The sequence below is a fragment of the Diachasma alloeum genome, unplaced genomic scaffold, assembly GCF_001412515.2.
Source record: "Diachasma alloeum isolate Michigan unplaced genomic scaffold, Dall2.0 Dall_scaffold_00216, whole genome shotgun sequence".
Classification (NCBI taxonomy): domain Eukaryota; kingdom Metazoa; phylum Arthropoda; class Insecta; order Hymenoptera; family Braconidae; genus Diachasma; species Diachasma alloeum.
In genome coordinates, this window is record NW_021680381.1 from 763284 (window position 1) to 782596 (window position 19313).

Consider the following 19313-nt stretch of genomic DNA (forward strand, 5'->3'; position numbering starts at 1 on the left):
GTGTGAAAGTATAGAGGAAAAGAGAGTGTGAAGAAATTGATAAAACGGAATCCGATTTCAAGTGGGCGTTCAGTTTGTCGTTTTCGGGGACATGAGAAGAATAAATAATAAATAATTTAACAAAGAAAAACACGTAATGAGTCTTTCAATTTACTACCGTACTGCCAATATTTTCCGAAGCAAAATGTCTAACTTTACGCGTATGAAATAAGACGTTTAAACGTCGATGTAAGTTCTCGTGAATTAATTCATGATATTTTAACTCTCCGAGCATTAAATTCTATTCTGATGTCTCCAGCGTGCGAACATTTTGAGAAGTCGTGAAATAAATACACGGGATATTATTGTTATTGTTACTGAGGCCATTCCACCAAACATCGGTGTAAAAAACTCGAAAACTATTTTTTTTATTTAGAAAATAATTCTGAATTCAAGGATGTTTTTTTATTGCAAGTTTTTCCTCGGAAAAGCAAGGCAGGAACTGAAAAAAAATACCGTTTTACCGAAAGTTTTTGCGAAACATTACTAAAATTAATTCCATTAAATGGAGAGTGTTCGAAAACTACTATTGGGGCGAAACAGGTCGTAGTTTTCATTGATATAGGACTGAATTTCCTTATCTTTTCGATGCCATCAATTACAACTTTGAATCTCAAAACATTTGCCCACAAGTAGCGTTTGATATTTAAAATATTTGAAAATATTCAGAGAAATTTTTTTTTAATTTTGAAATTCGTCTAAAAATTGAAAATGTTTGGAAAAAAAATTAATTTTTAAGTCGGTAATTTCACGAGATCGCACGACTGAACAAAATCTTGATTATGAATTGACGACGGCCGCTTAACGCTTCTAATATAATTCTTTTCTTCCAAATCATGTTATGTGACTTGAGGGGATAGCGTCGAAAGACTAAGAAAAGAACGTCTTTTAATATTTTCCTGTCACATTCTTTTCAGCAAAAAGTGTTAGGAAAATATTTTTTAAAGCAAATTTATGATAAAAATCTTCGTTCCACATTTATCCCCATTATTATCGAGATTATTGAGATAACAAATGATAGATAATTTCTCTTAACAACAATTTTTCATTCCAAAATGATTTTTTTTCAGAAATATGTAATTGGATAAATTCAGTTTATGCTATCTACATGGCACTTGACAACAAGGTGCCTCGATTTTCACCTAAAAATAGACTCGCGTATTCCTAGAACAATCTCGAAAATTATGAATCTGAAGAGAAAACAACTTTTTGTTTAATTTGATTTATCAACTCTAGACATCACAGAGGAATAGAAAATTTTCTTTGCACTAAAATGATTCGTTTATTCTACGGCGATAGATTTTGAATTCGATCCATTAAAAAATCGCTGAGGATGGCAGCAAATGGGACATTGAGGGTATTTCTGCCAATTCCGGCTATAAAAATCTCAAATTGGGCACATTTTGTTGCATTTTTTATTCCCATTTCATGTGCATATTTGGTGGAATAGGTCATCCATTATTATTACCATTAATCCGCTCGAAAAACCTCAATATTGTTTGCTGTATCTTCACGTGTAAAAATAGCAAATAACTAAAACCGCAAAGATTATAAATTCAACTTGATGAGTCGGTAAACTAAATCTGCAAGTTAAATGAGATGAATAAATGAAACCATAGATTTATTGAACACACCTCCATCGACGACAGCCACTCGGGATTACTCGTCGTTACGTATTCCATCAATTACTTGATTGAATAAAGAATAACATTCGAATGATTCCTTGAAATTGAATTGCTCGACAGTGCATCAAGGAATCGCATTGTAATAAACGAAGGTTAGATGATAATAAAAAATGTACATAGAGAATATTTCAAATGGAAATGTGAAAATAATTGATCAATTCATGTTGATTGGTCCCTCGATTCACTGTGCCATCGACGTCAGAGGCTCGATCAAAAATAAAATGAATAAAGTTAATTGAATAAAAAGAGTAATTAAATTTCATTATCCGAGTTTTATCGAGACTATGTTTTTCTCGGTGAAAAATTAATTGGGATAGGATTCTGTAACAAAATAGGAATTGTTATGATATTTCCAACAGACTGTTTTGTCAATATTTACGAAACTATTGGGTTTAGACGACAATATCAAGAGATTTGTTGGAGAGAATTTTAACAACTGAAAAAAATCTTTTGCCTATTTGTTCATCATTTCAAAATTGAGGGGCGAATGGAAACAAAACTAGAAGGCCAAAAGTTTTCCTATGTGAAACTCCTAAAATTTGTTACACATTATTTAGTAAATATCTCTGAAATAAGTAGGTTTACAAGAAGAAGTCATCAAATTTTTTTTTCATAGTCCATAAAACTTCCAAACTATATTCTTTCATACGTTCTAAACGGATTCTAAAGTGATTCTTTTTCGAGATATTTTCAAAATAATCTTCACATGCGTCGTCAACTCGTGTCCCAACTAATTGCAAATAACATTGAATGAAAAATTTAAAAGTTTGATTGCGAAGGAAGAAAATTTACTTAACGAATCGTCGAGTTGAACGTTTAAATGAAGAGAAATCTTCCCAGTTCCATAAACACAAAAAATTGATTCGTTCAACTCGCAATGGAATCATATTATCCTCACCTCTTTGCGGATGCCAAAGGAGCGCTCGTTACCCCAACGGAAAGGCGGTTGGAATGCTAGTCTAAAGGGACCGATAGCCGATGAATTGAGTGATAAAAGAGGGTAGAAAGTGTGAGTAAAAAAAACTTACAATCATTTTTCCCCGGCGTATAAAGGTTCGACAACGATTTGGGTCGAGCTCAAATGAAATGTGGGTGTTGAGGAAAATTCGTGAAATGGCACGATCGCAGAGTCTAGAATGCACTGGGGATTTTTATTCCGTATTTAACAAAAAAAATACAAGAATGAAAACTGTCGGATCCCCCAAATTTCAGACAAAGAGAAATTGTCAGGAGAGATAAATCAATTGATATCCGACTTTTTCTCACCTCAAAAGGCTAGGGAGGATGTTTGAACGTTGGATTCAGGATAAAACTCTCAACTGAGCTGAAAACAGACGACCCTGTCCGCAGATATAGATGAAGAAAAAAGTTTCTGATGTTGAGAACAAGATTCTAGAATTCAGTACCTCTTCTCTTGATTTTTTAATCCCTCAAGAACGGCGTCCATGCCGCATATAGACCCAAGAGCTTGTCCTATCGGCCGACGCTTTCCGTGATTAATAAAAATTAATTATCTTTCGAACTATTGTAGATATCGAAATTAAACAGATTTCCCCATGAAGTAGATAAAATTATGAACACAATGCAACTTGATTTTTTCTCAAGTTATTTTAAATATTTTTCTTCAATACATAAACAATACGGATTTGAATTCGATGTCAGACCTGTATTCAAATTTTTCGTTTATCGAGCTAATTTTCATCAAAAATTCTGAAATTTTTACCGAACATACTCTATACATTCCTTTGCCGAATCGCGTAAACGAATTTTCGCTTCAATGAATTACTGATTTGTTATTAACAAATTTGCGACAATCGCCGATCTTGGTAATCGTCTGTACTATCGAACTAAGATTAGTCTTAAAAATTCGAGAAAAATCTGTATAAAGGAAAACCGTAATTGAACAACTTATTGGTGAAAGTTCAAGATTATCATTAAATTTTCGAAGAAAATTTTGTGATTATCAGTGTAGAAATTGTTCCGTATTGAGCAGCAAATTCGAGTAGACGGGAGGCCACCGGCTGATGAGGACACACTCCGAGTTATGGGTGCCGTACTTGAGAGGTTAACTAATGGAGCAATTGCAATTTTTATGGGTTTATGTTTCATCATTTCACTGGTGAATTATATTGTCGTAGAAAAATCCACAAATAAATAAATAAATCTTGATATTTTCAGTTTTAACGCATAGAGAGAAAAGTTGGATAAAAATTATCCAGGAAATCTCGGCAAATAACTAAAAAAACGTTTCTGAAAAATCTTTTCTAGCTCATATGATTACAACCCTCGCCTTCGGCTCAATCTGCAAACTCATATTCGCCAGAAAAATTTTCTTTGACCTAGTGGTGAAAATACGATTCTGCAACCGTAATTTACGAATGTGGAATCGTCAATTACGTACAAAATCGCCGTAAATTACAGTTACATGAACGTAATTTAGGAATACAAAATTGCAAATGATCGTAATTTACAAAAGTTTTGTGAGTACGTTTATGTAATCGTTATGTACGGCGATTTTGAATGTCATCTACGGATACGAAATTGTAAATTACGTTTATGCAATCGTAATTTAGGGCGATTTTGAGTGTAATTTACGCTTCAATTTCGAGCGTAAAATACGGTTCAGAAAGCGTAGAAGACGACTACTATGTAATTTACGTTAAGATTTTTATGTGTGTACACATATGTGAATGATTAGGCAATATTGAGTAATTATTCACGTTGGGGATAATGTTTGATGAAATCAATGGTTAATTTTACAGTTTCGGCATAGATTACCTCTATGTTTAGTAAATTTTCGCGAGTCGGCGAAGAAAAATTCACTATTCGTCTCGCACTTCGTCTCCGATATACACTGTTAGAAATTTCTTGAAATTTCAGTCACAGTGTCATTTAACGTGTCGGTATTGTGAATTCGAATTCAATTTCAAATGGAAGCGTTCACAAAATTTCTCATTCATCCCGAAAATTCAAGAAAATTAGGTTTTTCATGTTAAACAATCATTGATTTTTCAATTAAATCTTAAATTCCCAAACTCATCGTGAAAATTGAACATCAAATGCAATTCAATTTTCAATAGATTGAGAATTCAGAAAAGTTTTTCCTGAATTCTCAAAATTGTCAATGTTTTTCAGTGCCGTATAGACCTGAAATTCGAGAATTATTTGAATATTCAATAAATTCACTGATTCGTCCATGAAGAAATATACAGAAATCTCATGTAACTTTGTCGTTGTTAAAAATTTCAAGCTTTCTCACTTGAATTTTCAAGAGCAATTTTCTAACAAGGTAGAGTGAAAAAGACATAGAACTGGATTCCGCTCCGCGATTGCTTGACTTGTTTGGTAATTTTTCTCCAACTTTTTTCTCCGGGCATTATTACCTGATCATTCAACTCATTACGGAATAAATCGATGCAATAAATATGGAAGCTATTATAGTCAAGTCATAGTTTCCCGTCCTAAAGAAATTGATTATTATAATAGTTCTCTAATTGCTCATTGAATTCGGTGGTGAAGGTGAAGTACGCATTCAACCGCAATTACTGATACCCCTCTAAATTACTGATCATTAAAGTAAACGTCATGGGCGGACTATCAGCGTGATGGATAACTTCGTACCCCACAGGGACGTGAGCCCATTAAGGAAGCGTTTCTACTCGTCCTAAATCCTTGAATCAAGGACCCGTTCCCCCCGGCTTTTCGTTGAAGTTTCATTGATAATTTAATCGTGTCCGGTGCGAGATGCTGTTCTTATTTACGATTGTTATCAAGTTATTGATTAACGGGGAGGGTGAATGGACTGATGGGTCGGTATTTTGAAAGGGTGCGAGTGATCAATGACGGAACAGTCTTAGAATTAATATCTGAAGTCTTCAATCATGGACTAATAATAGATCTGCAGCGAAGTAGGAAAGGAACAGGCCAAATTTCAAGCGAATCATTTCGCAAATAATCTCGGAAAGTAATGGAAATACCCGGAGAGAAATATTCAATAAAAATTACGTAGCTTTTCCGTAATTCCGGAACGAAATGTGGTTGTAGCAAATTTTACGGAACTATCACAGAATTTTTCCAGAACATTCCGTAATTTTTATCTGAATCTCCTGTGAAAAATTACGATACCATCAAATTTCGTGCTCCTGCCTGCAAAAAATTGAGACATGACTTGAATTTGCAGAGAAACTTGCAATTCTATTGACTTTTTCCCCTCAAATCGATTTCAATATCTTTTTCCCAAAAATTCAGCCACATTTTTTTAACAGTGCACTCATCTCCTTTTACTTCACGACTGGATTCACTACAAATTTATTAAAATTACATTCTGGGTGGCAAAAATATCCCAGCAATTTCTGTTCCGTGCATTTCGTGCTATTTTTACTTCACAAAAAAAAAGAAAACAAAAAATTAATCATCCAGTAAACAATGAAATAACAGTTCTTTAAATATCCGGATGTCCTTCGCTCGCCTGACTCGAGGAAAAATTCTAAAATAGGATGTAAATTAATGGGAGCGGGATAGACAAGCTTTAGCAACAAAAATAAAACAACTGATTGACCCATTGAGCGAACATAACGCCAATAGACCGGGAGTAATTTAATCGGGGTATTTTTTTTCTCTTCCCCTTGCGTTTATAAACTCCTACCTCCTGTACGTACATCACCCCTCGACGACACTAGACGAAAATCGTTGTCCGGGACATTTTCATTCTGCACGGAGAAATCTCTTAATTGTTAACTCCCTTTTCTACCTATCTAAATGGACAAAACCGTTTTATCCAATTCCCATGGATAAACAAAACTTTGATAATGGTAATTACACTTGAGAGTCGTGGGAATAATGCAAATGGTTATCTCGGTGAGACTGGCATGAGTGAATATCAGAGTAAATGATGGTAAATATTTTATGCTATATCATGAGTGGAATTGCAATGTAAAAAAAACTTTGAAATTTATGATGTGAACGAAGAAGATGGAACAAAGGATAAGAAAAGCATTTGGATGAAAAATGAATTTTCATTTCCCTAAAGGGAGTTTCTTCTCAATTAACTGTATTTTTTTCTGTTCTATCTTGTCTTCAAAAAAAGTGAAATTACAAATATAATTGAGAATGGATAATTCTTGATTATTCCACGCACAAAAAAAATTAATAGAAAAGCCTGGTGAATTCATTAGAAAATTCTATTGGATTTACATTCAACTTTTCATTAGTTTTTAGCCGATTTCATTGAAATGTTCAATAGAAAACATTCAATAGAAAAAGTCAATAGAATTCGATTTTTCTATACAACTTATTCTCTTCAGATATTTTCTATAGAATTCCCTCGACTCAAATCGTCCAAGTTTTTTTCATTCTATTCTTCTTTTCCTTTCATCAAGAAAATCAAACAAACAACTTGGAAAATTTGAGCCGAGGAAATTCTATAGAAAATATCTCAATAGAATAAGTTATATCGAAAAATAGAATTCGCTAGGTTCTTCTACAAAATTTTTTCATCCGTGTCTGAATGAAAAGAATGGAATAAATTGTTTGAAAAATTTCTAGAAACATTTTTACACTGCAGTTGACCCGTATCATGACGAAAAAGCTCTCCCAATTGATTCACCAGTTAAAATTGTTATTATTCAATTAGCCCTCAATGTTAGAGAGTGACAGAGAGGAAGAGTGATAATCCGACGACCTCAATTCTATTTTCCGCAGTTAATAATCGATAGTTGACCCTGTAGATAATTCAGCCGAAGAATTATTTTAGAATTCTATCTGAAAAAGAAATAATTAAATTAAAAACGACTCTATTCATTCGTCAAATTTTTTAAACAAAATGTATTTTTAGTAATTAGAGTATCAGTAATTCGATAAACACTGAATGTATAAATAAACAGAATACTTGAAGATGAAAGAACAAGAAAATTATTGCTAATGGAGGATATAAGACGTTTCCAACACGAGAATGAAGCGATAACGAGAGACTAACGAGTGTAATGTTTGCTAAGAGAGAAGGAAATTCTATCAATCGTTGAAATGTATAAAATTGTTTTATTGATTTATTTTTTTTCTAAGTGAGCGTGAATGAATCTTCGATCGTGGATCGATCATAAATTGATGGATTGGGGAGGGGAGGTATGTGGGTGGGGCTCGGACATGAGACACATGGCAAATGGAACCACTTATTATTAACAAGAATATATTTATTATTAATATAATGCGAAATCGATAAAGAGAAAGGATATATGAAAAATAAAGTACTGTCTTTATTCACGTTTCTATGTTGCATATATTTTTATGATAAATTTACCGTTCCTATTATCCCTTTTCCTTGTCCTATTTTACAGGAAAATTGGGAGTAAATAGCCTGGGAGAACATCAATTCTGTAGTGGAGTGATGAAAAAACAGGTAAGTAATGATGTTAAGATCGTTTCCAAAATATCTCTGAACGGAATATATTAAGAGAAAAACAACAGAGTTCTCAAACAAGTTTCAATTACGTAAAAAAAAAAGTTTGTTAAAAATTATCAAAAAAGGATTTTAATAGTAAAAATAAATTTAGCAGTTCCAAAAAAATTTCTTCTCTGTGGAAACAAAAAATGTCATTTTTAGCACTTCTTCATTATTCGATACTCCCATACGTATTGTAACGAACATGTGGGAATGTTCGTTAGGAACACCATTACGACCTGATGACCAACCAACTCCCGCGGCATAATCCGGTGAATCGTCGGTAAAAATTCGAGTGAGAGAGAGAGCTTTTTGTATTTTCCACTCCGGTGGAGATTTTTTGAGATTTATGAGGTTTTTCCACTCCGGTGGAGATTTTTTTTAGATTTATGAGGTTTTTCCACTCCGATGGAGATTTTTGGATTTTTGAGGGTTTCCCACTTCGGTGCGGTAAATTTATTATATGAAGTTAGAGGACCACTGTATTTTTTTAAATATAAATGGGAAGAGTTCGGATTAATTATTTGAAGTGCTCGATTGTTGCTGTTGAGGGCCCATAAAATTATCGCGAAGAAGGGCCAAAAACTTTAGATTCATCCGGTAATTTTTATGGGGTTTACCCTACTGTTAATCTCACGGGAAATCGATTAGGTCTAATTGAAATATTAGCGCTCCATATTAAGTGGATTACTTTTAGATTACGTTGTGTGCATTTTGGAGTATTTTTGGGGTTACGAGGAGTTCACAATGATGAAGAAGAAGGGTCGCGTAAACAAGAAGCTCCCAGAGGTGAGTTTTTCTTGGTTTTCGATGGTTTATCCGAGCCATTGAGCATGGCGTCGTTTTTCCACTCATGGTGGTTTCCCTCATGTTGGCCTTCAGCCACGTGCAGTGGCCTTCAATCTGATTAAACGGCTGTTGAGTCAATTACTGGCGGTTTTTGTTATAAATTTTCCTTTTAAGACGTCGATTGTCCCCGGATTCTTACCTGTGGGTTTCTGGTCGATTTTCATCGACTTATTTTCCCCCCTAGAAAGATTGGCGTCGTAATTTTCGTCCGGTTCTGCCTCGACGGCATCGTAGGGCCTCTTTTTATTAATTATTTGAAGCTCTAAGGAAAAATTGGGGTTTATTTCATTTTTCTCGGTCGAAATCGTGAAATTTTTCGATTTAAGCCTTCGTTTCTCTTTCGCTCCCGTAGCAGAGAGTCTTCCCTCTCCCTCAACGAGAAATTCACGTAGAATGGCTCAAGCATTCCCCATGAATGCTTCCCCCTCTTGATTTGTTTGTTAATTTTTCTCCAACTTTTTTCTCCGCGTATACATGTGAGAAAAATCTCAGGGAGGCCATTTTTTTATTGCAGGCGTTTAAAATTTCAGTAGTGTCCCCCCTTAATTAAAAATCAAGTATTCCAAGGTAAGGATAAATTCATAATATTCCATTCACAATGACTATTTTTTAATAACTCGTAAAATTAACAATTGAATGCACAAAAATGCTCAAAACTCATTTCACTTATAATCAGAATATTGTTTCATTCAAAATGTCGACGTTGATAATTGCACTTTAACGACAAGTGGATCTTGAAAAATATTAGAGAAAAGTGCTCCAATAAACGATGTTGAGAATAAAGAAGGAAAAGGGAAAGAGGAATCTTGAGAGCTTGTCGATGTAGATTGCCGTTGCTCGGCCCTGACAGCAGGTATCGTATTGCACGGTGAGTGGTCGCATCGGACTTCTGTTTCGTGACTCCGGTCTCATCGGTGTCTGCGAATAAATTCATGTTCAAATTAGACATGTAAATTTTTGTTTGTATGAGGGAAGTTAATTTAGTTTGAAGGAGTTGAGTGGGTACCTTAAATTCATCGATGGATTCTCTGATGTCCTCGTCCGAGTATCCCTTCATTGCTTTAGTTGCTACTGGACCCATGTAATTATTGACAACAGCAAATTCCATTAGCGAGAGGAAGACAAATACACTACACGATGACATCCAAACGTCGATTGCTTTGACATACGATACTGGTGGCAGAGATTGTTGGGATTGTGTATTCTGGGTGGCTGAAATGTGTTTAATTAATTTGAAAAACATTGTTTGCCATCTTAAGGATATACAAGTGTGTTTTAAAGTTTGGCACAGGCCACACTATAGATTCAACCATTTTCAATCATCAAATTTATCAATTAAATTGCGTGAGAAAATGTAAAAAAAATACAAATGTTCAGCGTCATTCAAATTACATTTTGCACAGAATTATTATTTTTTTAAACATTTGTGGTTTATAAATAAATAAGTGAAATGGTCTAAACTTTCGAAAACCGTATTTTTTTAGAACGAGAATCGAGTGAGAACTCGAACATGGGAGATTACTTGAACGAATGGAGAAAATAAGGCGGTCTTTAACGTGGATACATCTATGGCTCCATTATGGAGGGCCATTTTGGGGAACGGTCCTTATGTGCAGCGCCATCTATCGGAATTCTAGGAAATTCTAGACATTTCGAGGGAGCTCAGGGAGTTTCTTGAAATTTCGAAAAAATTCAAGGATTTTCTAGAAATTCCGAGGAAATTCATCGAGTTTCTAGAAAATTCGAAGAAATGCAAGGAGTTTATAGAACTTATCCCATATAACTCTATTTAATACCTGATTTGTTTAATAATCCGAAAATAATTATCAATTCGAAAAGAAAATTCTAGATGAAAAGACAAGAATGCAATCTATTGGATTAATTAAGTCGTAACAATTTCGCTTCATATTCACGTAGAAAAATCTCAACTCACAAATTCTCTTGAGCCTACGAATGAATTTGATTTCAAACTATGTGCATGTGAAATAAACTTATGATTGCCAATAACGTAAAGAAGCTTAAAAATAATAATAGGCTGGAGATCAATGACAATCGTCGAAACTAAGAGGCTCTCCACAATTGAAATAACTATAAGCTCCCTCATCCCATTATATTAAAAGTAAAAAAAAACGATACTTTACCAAGTGTCAATAATGATGTAACACCGAGTGTGACACGTGCAGGAATAGCCTCTGGTTTTATCCAAAATGCAATCCACGACATGACGACGATTAGGGCTGATGGTATGTACGTGTGGAAGAGATGATAGCCGAGTCTACGTCTGAGATTGAAGACAATTTGTATGCACGTAAAATTGCCAGTTGAGTACTCGATTGTGCAGTCTGTCGTGTAGTTATTGGATATGTCGAGCTGGGGTAACTCGATCTCGGGATTCACCACGAGGGGGTCTGTCATGTTCCAGATGAAGACGAGGTCCTGAGTCGTGTGAGAAACTTTAAGAGGAGTTTGAGCATTAATTCAATATTGAAGTACACTGTTAGAAAAACAAAATTTATGGACAGTTGACTACTAATTTTCAGGACAGTGATACTGAATGCAGTTCAGGAGAAAAGAAATTATGAAATTTCACATTTCACTGAAAATTCAGTAAAATTGCAGAATTTTAAGCAGTATAAAGGCGAGAATTACTTAATTTAAAAAAGGTGTGTGACATTTTCTGCTCAACTCCTTCATTTTTAACATAATTGCAATTATGTTTTATTCTTAAGTTGAATGATTATTTCATCAATATCTTCGAAATAAAGGCCTTACGAGAAAAATATTTTAAAAACTGAGAACATTTCCAACAAAAACTGTTTTATAATATTTTTTTATATGACTCTTTGCCTCAGAGATATTTTCCAAATCTTTTAGTTTTGAAGCTGAAGGATTACTTCTCAGTATCTAACAAATTACTAGGCTTAGGAAAGCCAATCTTTCGAGATAAAATTAGATTGATCTTTACTAATGACAAGACTCATTGTAGTGCTTCCTATTTGATCACCTTCTTCGCTCTTCAAAACCACAAAAGAGATGTAGTGAAGGAATGATAAATCTTAACTCAGGAAGGAGGGCACAATGCTACAACTAGAGAATATTAATGACAGCAAAAAATGAGGAAATGCCATTGTTAAGTGTGGTCCACTAGAGGCGATATTCATGGGACCAGAGGTTTATTGATGACCCCCAATGTCCTCCAAGACTCATCCCCAAAAAAGTCTTAATCCCTTCCCTTGACGAATGGAATGGTGTAGTAAAGTGGTAAGAAAAGAAAGGCGAATCAAAAGTACCGATTGTTCATAACACCATTATCCCCAAGACATTTAGGGGGCCATTCAAATATTACGTCATACGTACAGTGAGGGGGAGGGGCTCTGTAGTTTGTGACGCTTTGGGAGGAAATGGAGAGGGAGTTGCTGAGGTTGTGATGTCACACCATTTTCTCTTTTTAACCCCTCAAATACGACGTCGATATCGCGCGGTGTGTCGTCATCGGCCGGCGGGCAGCCGTCAACTCGAATTCGCTGTTCCTCCCCCTCTTTGCAAAATCCCCCCTCAAATTCGAATTCAAATTCGAATGCAGAAAAATCTCAATTTGATGTGATAATTTCATCTGAGGAATTCGCAACAAAAAGTTCTTTTGGCATATTTCCTCAACATCGATAATTATCGAGATGAATTTCATGATTAACGAGAGAACATATTGTCCCTCACAACTTCTCATTCTTCCCAATACTATCCCACGCATTCATTATAAAGTTGAACTATAGCATGAACTCACGGCTCTCGATCATCATGGAGCAGTTCTGCGTATCGTGTGGGTAAGACTCGAACTTCATGGCGCAGGATAGAACGAGGGTGAGTCTGAAAACAAACATCATGAAAAAAAAAATCTTGAGTCTCCCACTTAAGTTTTCCAGAACATTTTTTTCTACTCCACTCGATTACTCTCCATATCCCTTGTGTTGGAGAACAGGGAGAAAATGAGGTACTAGTGGGAGGAAAAACTTCACTGGAGTGAACTACCGGCCATTAAACAAAGGTTTGTTCCATCCTCGTCTGACTACAACCGAACATTTCCACTCAAGTAGAATGAGTGCACGAGGTTCTCGCACTTTACGTATTTTTGGGTTTTATGGGGGTCAATGGAGGGCAATTATTCTCACTTGGACATGTAGAGTAAAGTCTTATCGTGATAGAGCCAGAGATAGTGATTTGGTATCGACATCTCGTGGAAGGTGACCTTCTTGGCGTTCTTGAAGAAGCAGTCTGGCCTCCATATGTTGTGCAGCCAATCGACGTCGAGTATCCTGTACTCCTCGGACATATTCTCCGGCAGTCTTAGCCTTGAGTCACGCCAGCTTTGAGCCAGGAATATGTCGGCTACGTAAGTCTGTGAGGTAAATAAAACCCATAAAAATTTTTTATGTAAAAAATTGCGGGGAAAAAATTAAGGAGAGGAATCAGGGTGTCGCCAGACTGTTGGTGGCGTCATCTTACAGGAAAGGATGGAACTGTTCTGTAAGTAGTCGGGAAACGCATACATATTTTGTCAAAATCTAGGAAACTAATGGGTGCAAATGAAGACGTTCATAAAGTTTTTCATAAAAAATGGCTTTTCATGTTTTTCTTCAAGTATCTCCATTTCAATGATATTTAGAAAAACATCGAAATTTCGAGCTGTTTAGAAGTTGAATGATTATTCTATTTCCTCAATTCTGATTTCGGCCAATCAAAGGGCAGTAGATGTTCGGGGTCACGTGACACGTTCCGCATTGGTAATTTCCCTGTACCCTGTTAATTGTTTCCAACAAATTTTGCAGATATTCTCCACATTTTAGTAAAACGTTTATTTAATCCCGAACACCGTACTCTGGTCAGCCGACATTAGAATTAAAAAAATTATCAGTTATAATACCCCGAGACCTTAAAAATAATCGGAATTTTGTTTCGGTCTTGATCGGTTGTCTTGTTTTCAGTTTTAATCAATTACTTTTTTTGGAGTCAAAAAAATTATTGCCATGTTATTCGGTACCTAATCTTCATTTCAAAGATATTCGTAAAAGCATCGAAAAATCTATTTGTTATGGGATTGAAAGATTTCTTTTGTCAGTATCTCGGGTAGTACCAGATCTGACAAAAAAGGTCACTAGATCTTCTTTGTACTTAAGAAAATTTTTTATAAGAAGAGTTCTTCACCGACGTCGGTGACCGAGTGGGCTAGACACAACTCTCGTGTGCGAAAGGTTGCGAGTTCGATCCCAAGTGGACCTGAATTCCTACGTTACTCCTGTGCTCTATAGAAATGCGAATGCGGTACTATGTCGAATCTACAGGCGCATGCATAGGGTTCAATAGGGTGCCGAATGGGATCCCAAAAGGAACTCCTAGGCCGTGAAAAAAAAGAAGACTTCTTCAATGTTTTTCTGTAAATCTCTTCGTTTCAAAAATATCCTCAGAAATATAATCATTAAGCTGGCTTATTTTAAAATCCGTTTAAAATAAGCCATTTTAAGTATTCGTTTGTCTGTGTAAAAAGCTTTTACGCAGACAAACGAATTTCCTACGAAAAAGGTTTTTTGATTATTCGTCATAGCATTGCTCATTATCTAGATAATGTCATATTTATTCCAGCAACAATATGAATGAAGAGAGACTAGTGTCAATAACTCTAAAAAAAATTGGAGATTCGCGCACAAACATCGAAGAACCTTGTCCACAAAATTCTCTACAAAAAAGGTCTTCATGATTTTTTCCAACATCATGATTTTGATATCTGCAAAATCGTCTCCAAATTCATTCGATCCTCATTATCTCTAAACAACAATAAACAATCCCTCACCATTGATTCCTCGTTTATGGAGTCGATACTGAGCACAGTGACATGGAAGTAAACAACAGTCGGTTGTCCAGCGAATTTCGGGGGCCTGTGTTTATCATAGGCCTTTGGATTGAATGGTAAAATGTCCCTTAACGATAACGATGATTCTTTCCTGCCGTACTCCTCAACCTCCAATCCCCTGGGATTGTGGTCAAGCACAAAAACAGAAGAGAAAAAGAAGGAGAGAAATTTTTTTCAAAAATATCCTGGTAAATCTTGGTACCGAGGATTTTGTACCGACTGCCGGTCATGAGCTTTTGTCATTATTCATTTTATCGACCCACGGCAGATGTTTCTCATCAGCTGATTGACAGCATCTAGTGTTTCCCAGCTGTCGATGTCCATTATGATAATGATAAAATTGATGTCTTCTTGGGTTAAATGAAAACGTATAATTTTACAAAATGACATATCGCACAAACTGAATAAATAAATCTGTCATATTTGAATCAAATCATAGTGGGATATCATCGAAGCCTTAGAAAGTCTCGCTTGGAAATACCCTTGAGTCTATGATACTGGTTTTACCGTAATGCAGTTGGGTAATAACGAAATGCATTGATGCAAATATTTTTTTTTTATGAATAATTTAATTTAGCTAAATCAGTTGAAAGATGGAAAAATAAATTTTTGAGTTTCAAAATTGATTTCTTTTGCGTGTTTGTTTGAGGATTTATGTAGTGGGAAGTTTCTTTCTTTCTTGAAACTCCAAATTACCTTTCAATCTTGGGAAAAAATCGGTATCCGCGTTTTCTTGCGGATAGTCGAATCGTGCGAGACGATAGGCTATCGACTTTAATATGCCACCCTTCGACCTCTGTTGAAAGTACCGGTTCGCATATTTTCTCGCTGAAAACTCGAACAGTAAACAGGGAGTACTGAACGGGGACAAGGGGGCATCTTTTTAAATTTAATTGATCGATTATCAGTTATTGTTAAAATTCTGTCATTTGTCAATGTTGCAATAATCTACACTAATGATTGAAGTAAATTCTACAGTTCTCCTTTGCATGATTGTTACTTCGAGTGCATTCACTTTGATTGATGAGTTCTTCTTTGAGAAAATGTCGAAAGATAATTTTTGAGGGGTATTAAGGTGTTTCGTGTGGAAAAGGTAAGTAATGAGATTCATCTGGAATTCACATCGAATTTGAAATGAATATTAAAGAAAGGAATTTATATAGCGTTCCACATCTTTGTAACGTCATAGGGAATAATTAGATAGAATTTGGATGAGGTAGGAGGGGAACTGGGATTATTCTCAATATGAATAAACATTAAGAACCCGAATCCATTCGTTTATAGTCTCAATTTATTTATTCATGAATTTTCCTAGAACTTTTTCCGATTTCTCTTTCATGTTATTAACGATTAAAGTCGCTACTTATACATGGCCTCTTATGGAGATTTTTCTGTTGACCATGAAACTGTATTATCAGCTCAGATGGTAACGCAGTTTCGTGCTAAACAGAAAAATCCCCATAAGAGCTTATGTATCAGAAGCGACTTCAATCGTTAATAACTTGAAAAGGAAATCTAAAAAAATTCTAGAAAAATTCATAGATAATTCAATTCTGACTATAAACATTCTCTATGAATTCCAGATGAATGTCATTATTTACCTTTTTCGCACGAAACACCTTAACACGGACTGAAGAAAAGTATGAATAATTTGCAATTTTTTTTCTACTTTCTTGTACCAATTATTCAGCAAAGAATGTCAAATAATGTTTTGTAAATGAGAAAATTCCTCATGAAAAATCTCTTATCATTTTCTCTAAAAAATAATGATTATACGGTTAAAATCACGTGGAAAATCTCGACTCCTGAATAATCGATAATCGATCATTGCTAAAATTTCATGAAATTTATTTTTTCTAATATACTCACGAAAAGTGAAGGGACGCCATATCGATGAGGGCACATAGACAGTAGACTACCATCAACGAATATTTCGTCATACCTAATGAATAAACCGAAAACAAAAAAAAGAAAGGGAGAGAGAGAAAAAAATGTAAACGATAAAAAAGAGGTTTTAACTCGAACCTCCGATGACACAAAAATGCAGGGAAAATTACTCACCCCAATTGGCTTTTCCAGTCGTCGACTTCGGGGTTAGTCGATGCAACAGAGTGGAGTTTCTATCACGAGAATTTCACCATATGTCTAGGCAACTTAATCCATGTAAATACGTCAAGGAGGTAATACATTCAGTGGAGGGTGTTTCCAAGGGCCTGGATCTGAGGCTTCCGTGATCGATAAATTGAAGTGATCTTGGTCCTCACTGGGTGATCCCCATCACGGCAGAATGGATGATGATAACGACGGGCCATCCACGTCCCGTTCATCTGGGCTCAATTTCCTCCTGACCCACAACTTCACTTTATCCCTTGCTCCAATTCACCGAAAAAACCTTTTCCACCGAGTGATCGTTCTTCACTTTTCAATACCGGACGATTCTAATTGACTTCGAGACGGCAATTGTGCCAACGTCCTTGACGCTATCACTTGATTACTTTTCAATGTTAAACAATTCATTTAATTCTAGAGCAAAGTGGTGAATTTGTCAAGATGATTCCAAACATTTCGGAATATTTGGCGATTATCTCGGGATCTAGCTGATTTAGTGAAAAACATCAGAAGACTGTTTTGATGGGAAATTTTGTTGTCTACAAAAACATTATTATGACATCTTTTGATGCACTCAATAGTTTTTAAGATATTTGCATAATTCGCGAATTGATTGTCTCCAATAAAGAATGGTTTAAAGAGTCATCACGAGCTTTTTATTAAGGAAAAAAAATTGCGAAGATGTTGACGAAATAGTAGGAGTTAAATCTCCAACAATCGTGAAATGGATTTACAAATTTATTTGGAATTATTTGCAAAAGAAAGAGGTTTAAAGAAATTCATTAAAAAATTGGACCTCGTTTATAGAAAATTTTATGATCAATGAAAAAGTTCTTTGATGATTTTCAATTAACCTACTAGTTTCCGGGATAAGTTGAAAACAATTTGAAAATAATGGCCAATCACTCCAGAACGAATTCATGAAATTATTTGCAACTATCGCCGAGGGGAAGTCTAGAGTAATTTTTTAAAGAACCGTTCTAACAGAAAATTTAATGATTCACAAAAGAAGTCCTCTGATGTTTTTCAATTGACCTACCAAAATATTTTGAAAATAATCTGTGAAGAGGCTCCAACAATACCCGAACCACACTGTTAAAAATTTTTGTCAGAATTTTCCGTGCCAAATTCCGCAAATTTTTATCGTGATCATGTTCCACTGAAATTTCAGGAAATCTTGTCATTGAAAAATCAAATATTCCATTGATTTTCTGTTCAAATGATCGGAAATCAATGAAATATTTGATTTTTCTGTTCAATTATTCTGTCAAAATTCAAAAAATTCAAGGAAAAATTGAAAATTCACGTCATTTTGTTTCTGAATATTCACGTTCCACTGAAAATTCAATCAAGTTGTAAAATTGCCATCTCACTCCCACTGAGAACTCATGAATTTCCGTGAATTCAATTTAAAACTTGAAAATTCATAACGATTTTTTCCCTAAATTCAATTCAATGTCACTCTCATGAGATCTACTATAATATCTTCCATGAAATGTCAAAAATTTCTAACAGTGCAATTCGCAAATTTAATAGAAAAAAAAATGATGTTAAAAACTTCATGAGAAGACTGTTCTTGCAAAAAATTTCATGATCTACAAAGAAGGTCCTTCATGTTTTTCGACTCATCCACTGCTTTGGTCGATATCTGCGAAATAATCCGTCCATATTTCCCAAACTGATTTCAAATTCTTCACCACTGCACTACAGAATTTACTCCTAAAATTTTACTTCACAAAATAATCCAAACATGTGTCAACATCATTGATCAATTGATTAATCCATAGAAGAACCTTAGACAACTATAAGATAAGAAAAGTCTTTTCCCTCTCAAATTAAGACTTGAAATTTGTTATTTCTACCACCTCTCATCCACCAGCCATAACTCAACATCGACTTGACTCTGTCTCCTCAACAGCCCACCTATCAGTGCCCATGGTCGACTACACTAACCCAATTTGTCTATCGACTAACTGATTAAAGCCTCGTCTTCTATTTCACTCACTCACTGTTCTCGTTCAGTCCCTCATTCCTCCTCCTCCCGCTCAATCCCACTCCCTCATTCCTCCACCAGAGTGTTACGTCGTGGTGTTTAGACAAGAGAGTGAAATAAAAATAAAAAATAAAAAATAACGTAGGGAAAAAAACCCTAGAATGAGAGGAGACGATGGGTTTCGCGTGTCAAGCCACGTTGGTACAAAATCGCATCGGAGTTTTATAAATGTAGGCTAGTAGTTGTGTTTGTCTAACACCTCTTGTTAGTCCTCTTTAATGAGATTTCGTCACACAACCA

General features: G+C 35.2%; 1 protein-coding gene across 5 annotated transcripts; it reads right to left on the minus strand.

Annotated features, from left to right (window-relative positions):
* Positions 1 to 9596: 9596 nt before the first annotated feature.
* Positions 9597 to 18952, minus strand: LOC107037274 (glycine receptor subunit alpha-4). Of its 5 annotated transcripts, none has more exons than XM_015255742.2 (9): positions 18886 to 18952; positions 16973 to 17391; positions 16781 to 16853; positions 14852 to 15029; positions 13176 to 13402; positions 12791 to 12873; positions 11151 to 11462; positions 10016 to 10221; positions 9597 to 9927 (listed from the first exon to the last, which is right to left on the minus strand). In XM_015255742.2, exons 3-9 carry the CDS (start codon positions 16849 to 16851, stop codon positions 9754 to 9756), a joined length of 1251 nt encoding a protein of 416 aa, XP_015111228.1. In that variant the 5' UTR covers positions 16852 to 16853; positions 16973 to 17391; positions 18886 to 18952; the 3' UTR covers positions 9597 to 9753. The 5 variants fall into 5 exon arrangements, with proteins under 5 accessions (XP_015111228.1, XP_015111224.1, XP_015111223.1 ...); XM_015255738.2 differs by having other exon boundaries at positions 16973 to 17434; positions 18886 to 18917; XM_015255737.2 differs by having other exon boundaries at positions 16973 to 17434; positions 18752 to 18905.
* Positions 18953 to 19313: the final 361 nt, after the last annotated feature.

Excerpts from the sequence above, each read along its gene's own strand:
- LOC107037274 (XM_015255742.2), bottom strand. The coding sequence starts at position 16,851 with ATGACGAAATATTCGTTGATGGTAGTCTACTGTCTATGTGCCCTCATC. Across the intron at positions 15,030-16,780 it reads ATGGCGTCCCTTCACTTTTC|GGGATTGGAGGTTGAGGAGT; the intron begins GTGAGTATATTA and ends CCACAATCCCAG. Across the intron at positions 12,874-13,175 it reads ACTTTACTCTACATGTCCAA|ACTCACCCTCGTTCTATCCT; the intron begins GTGAGAATAATT and ends GTTTGTTTTCAG.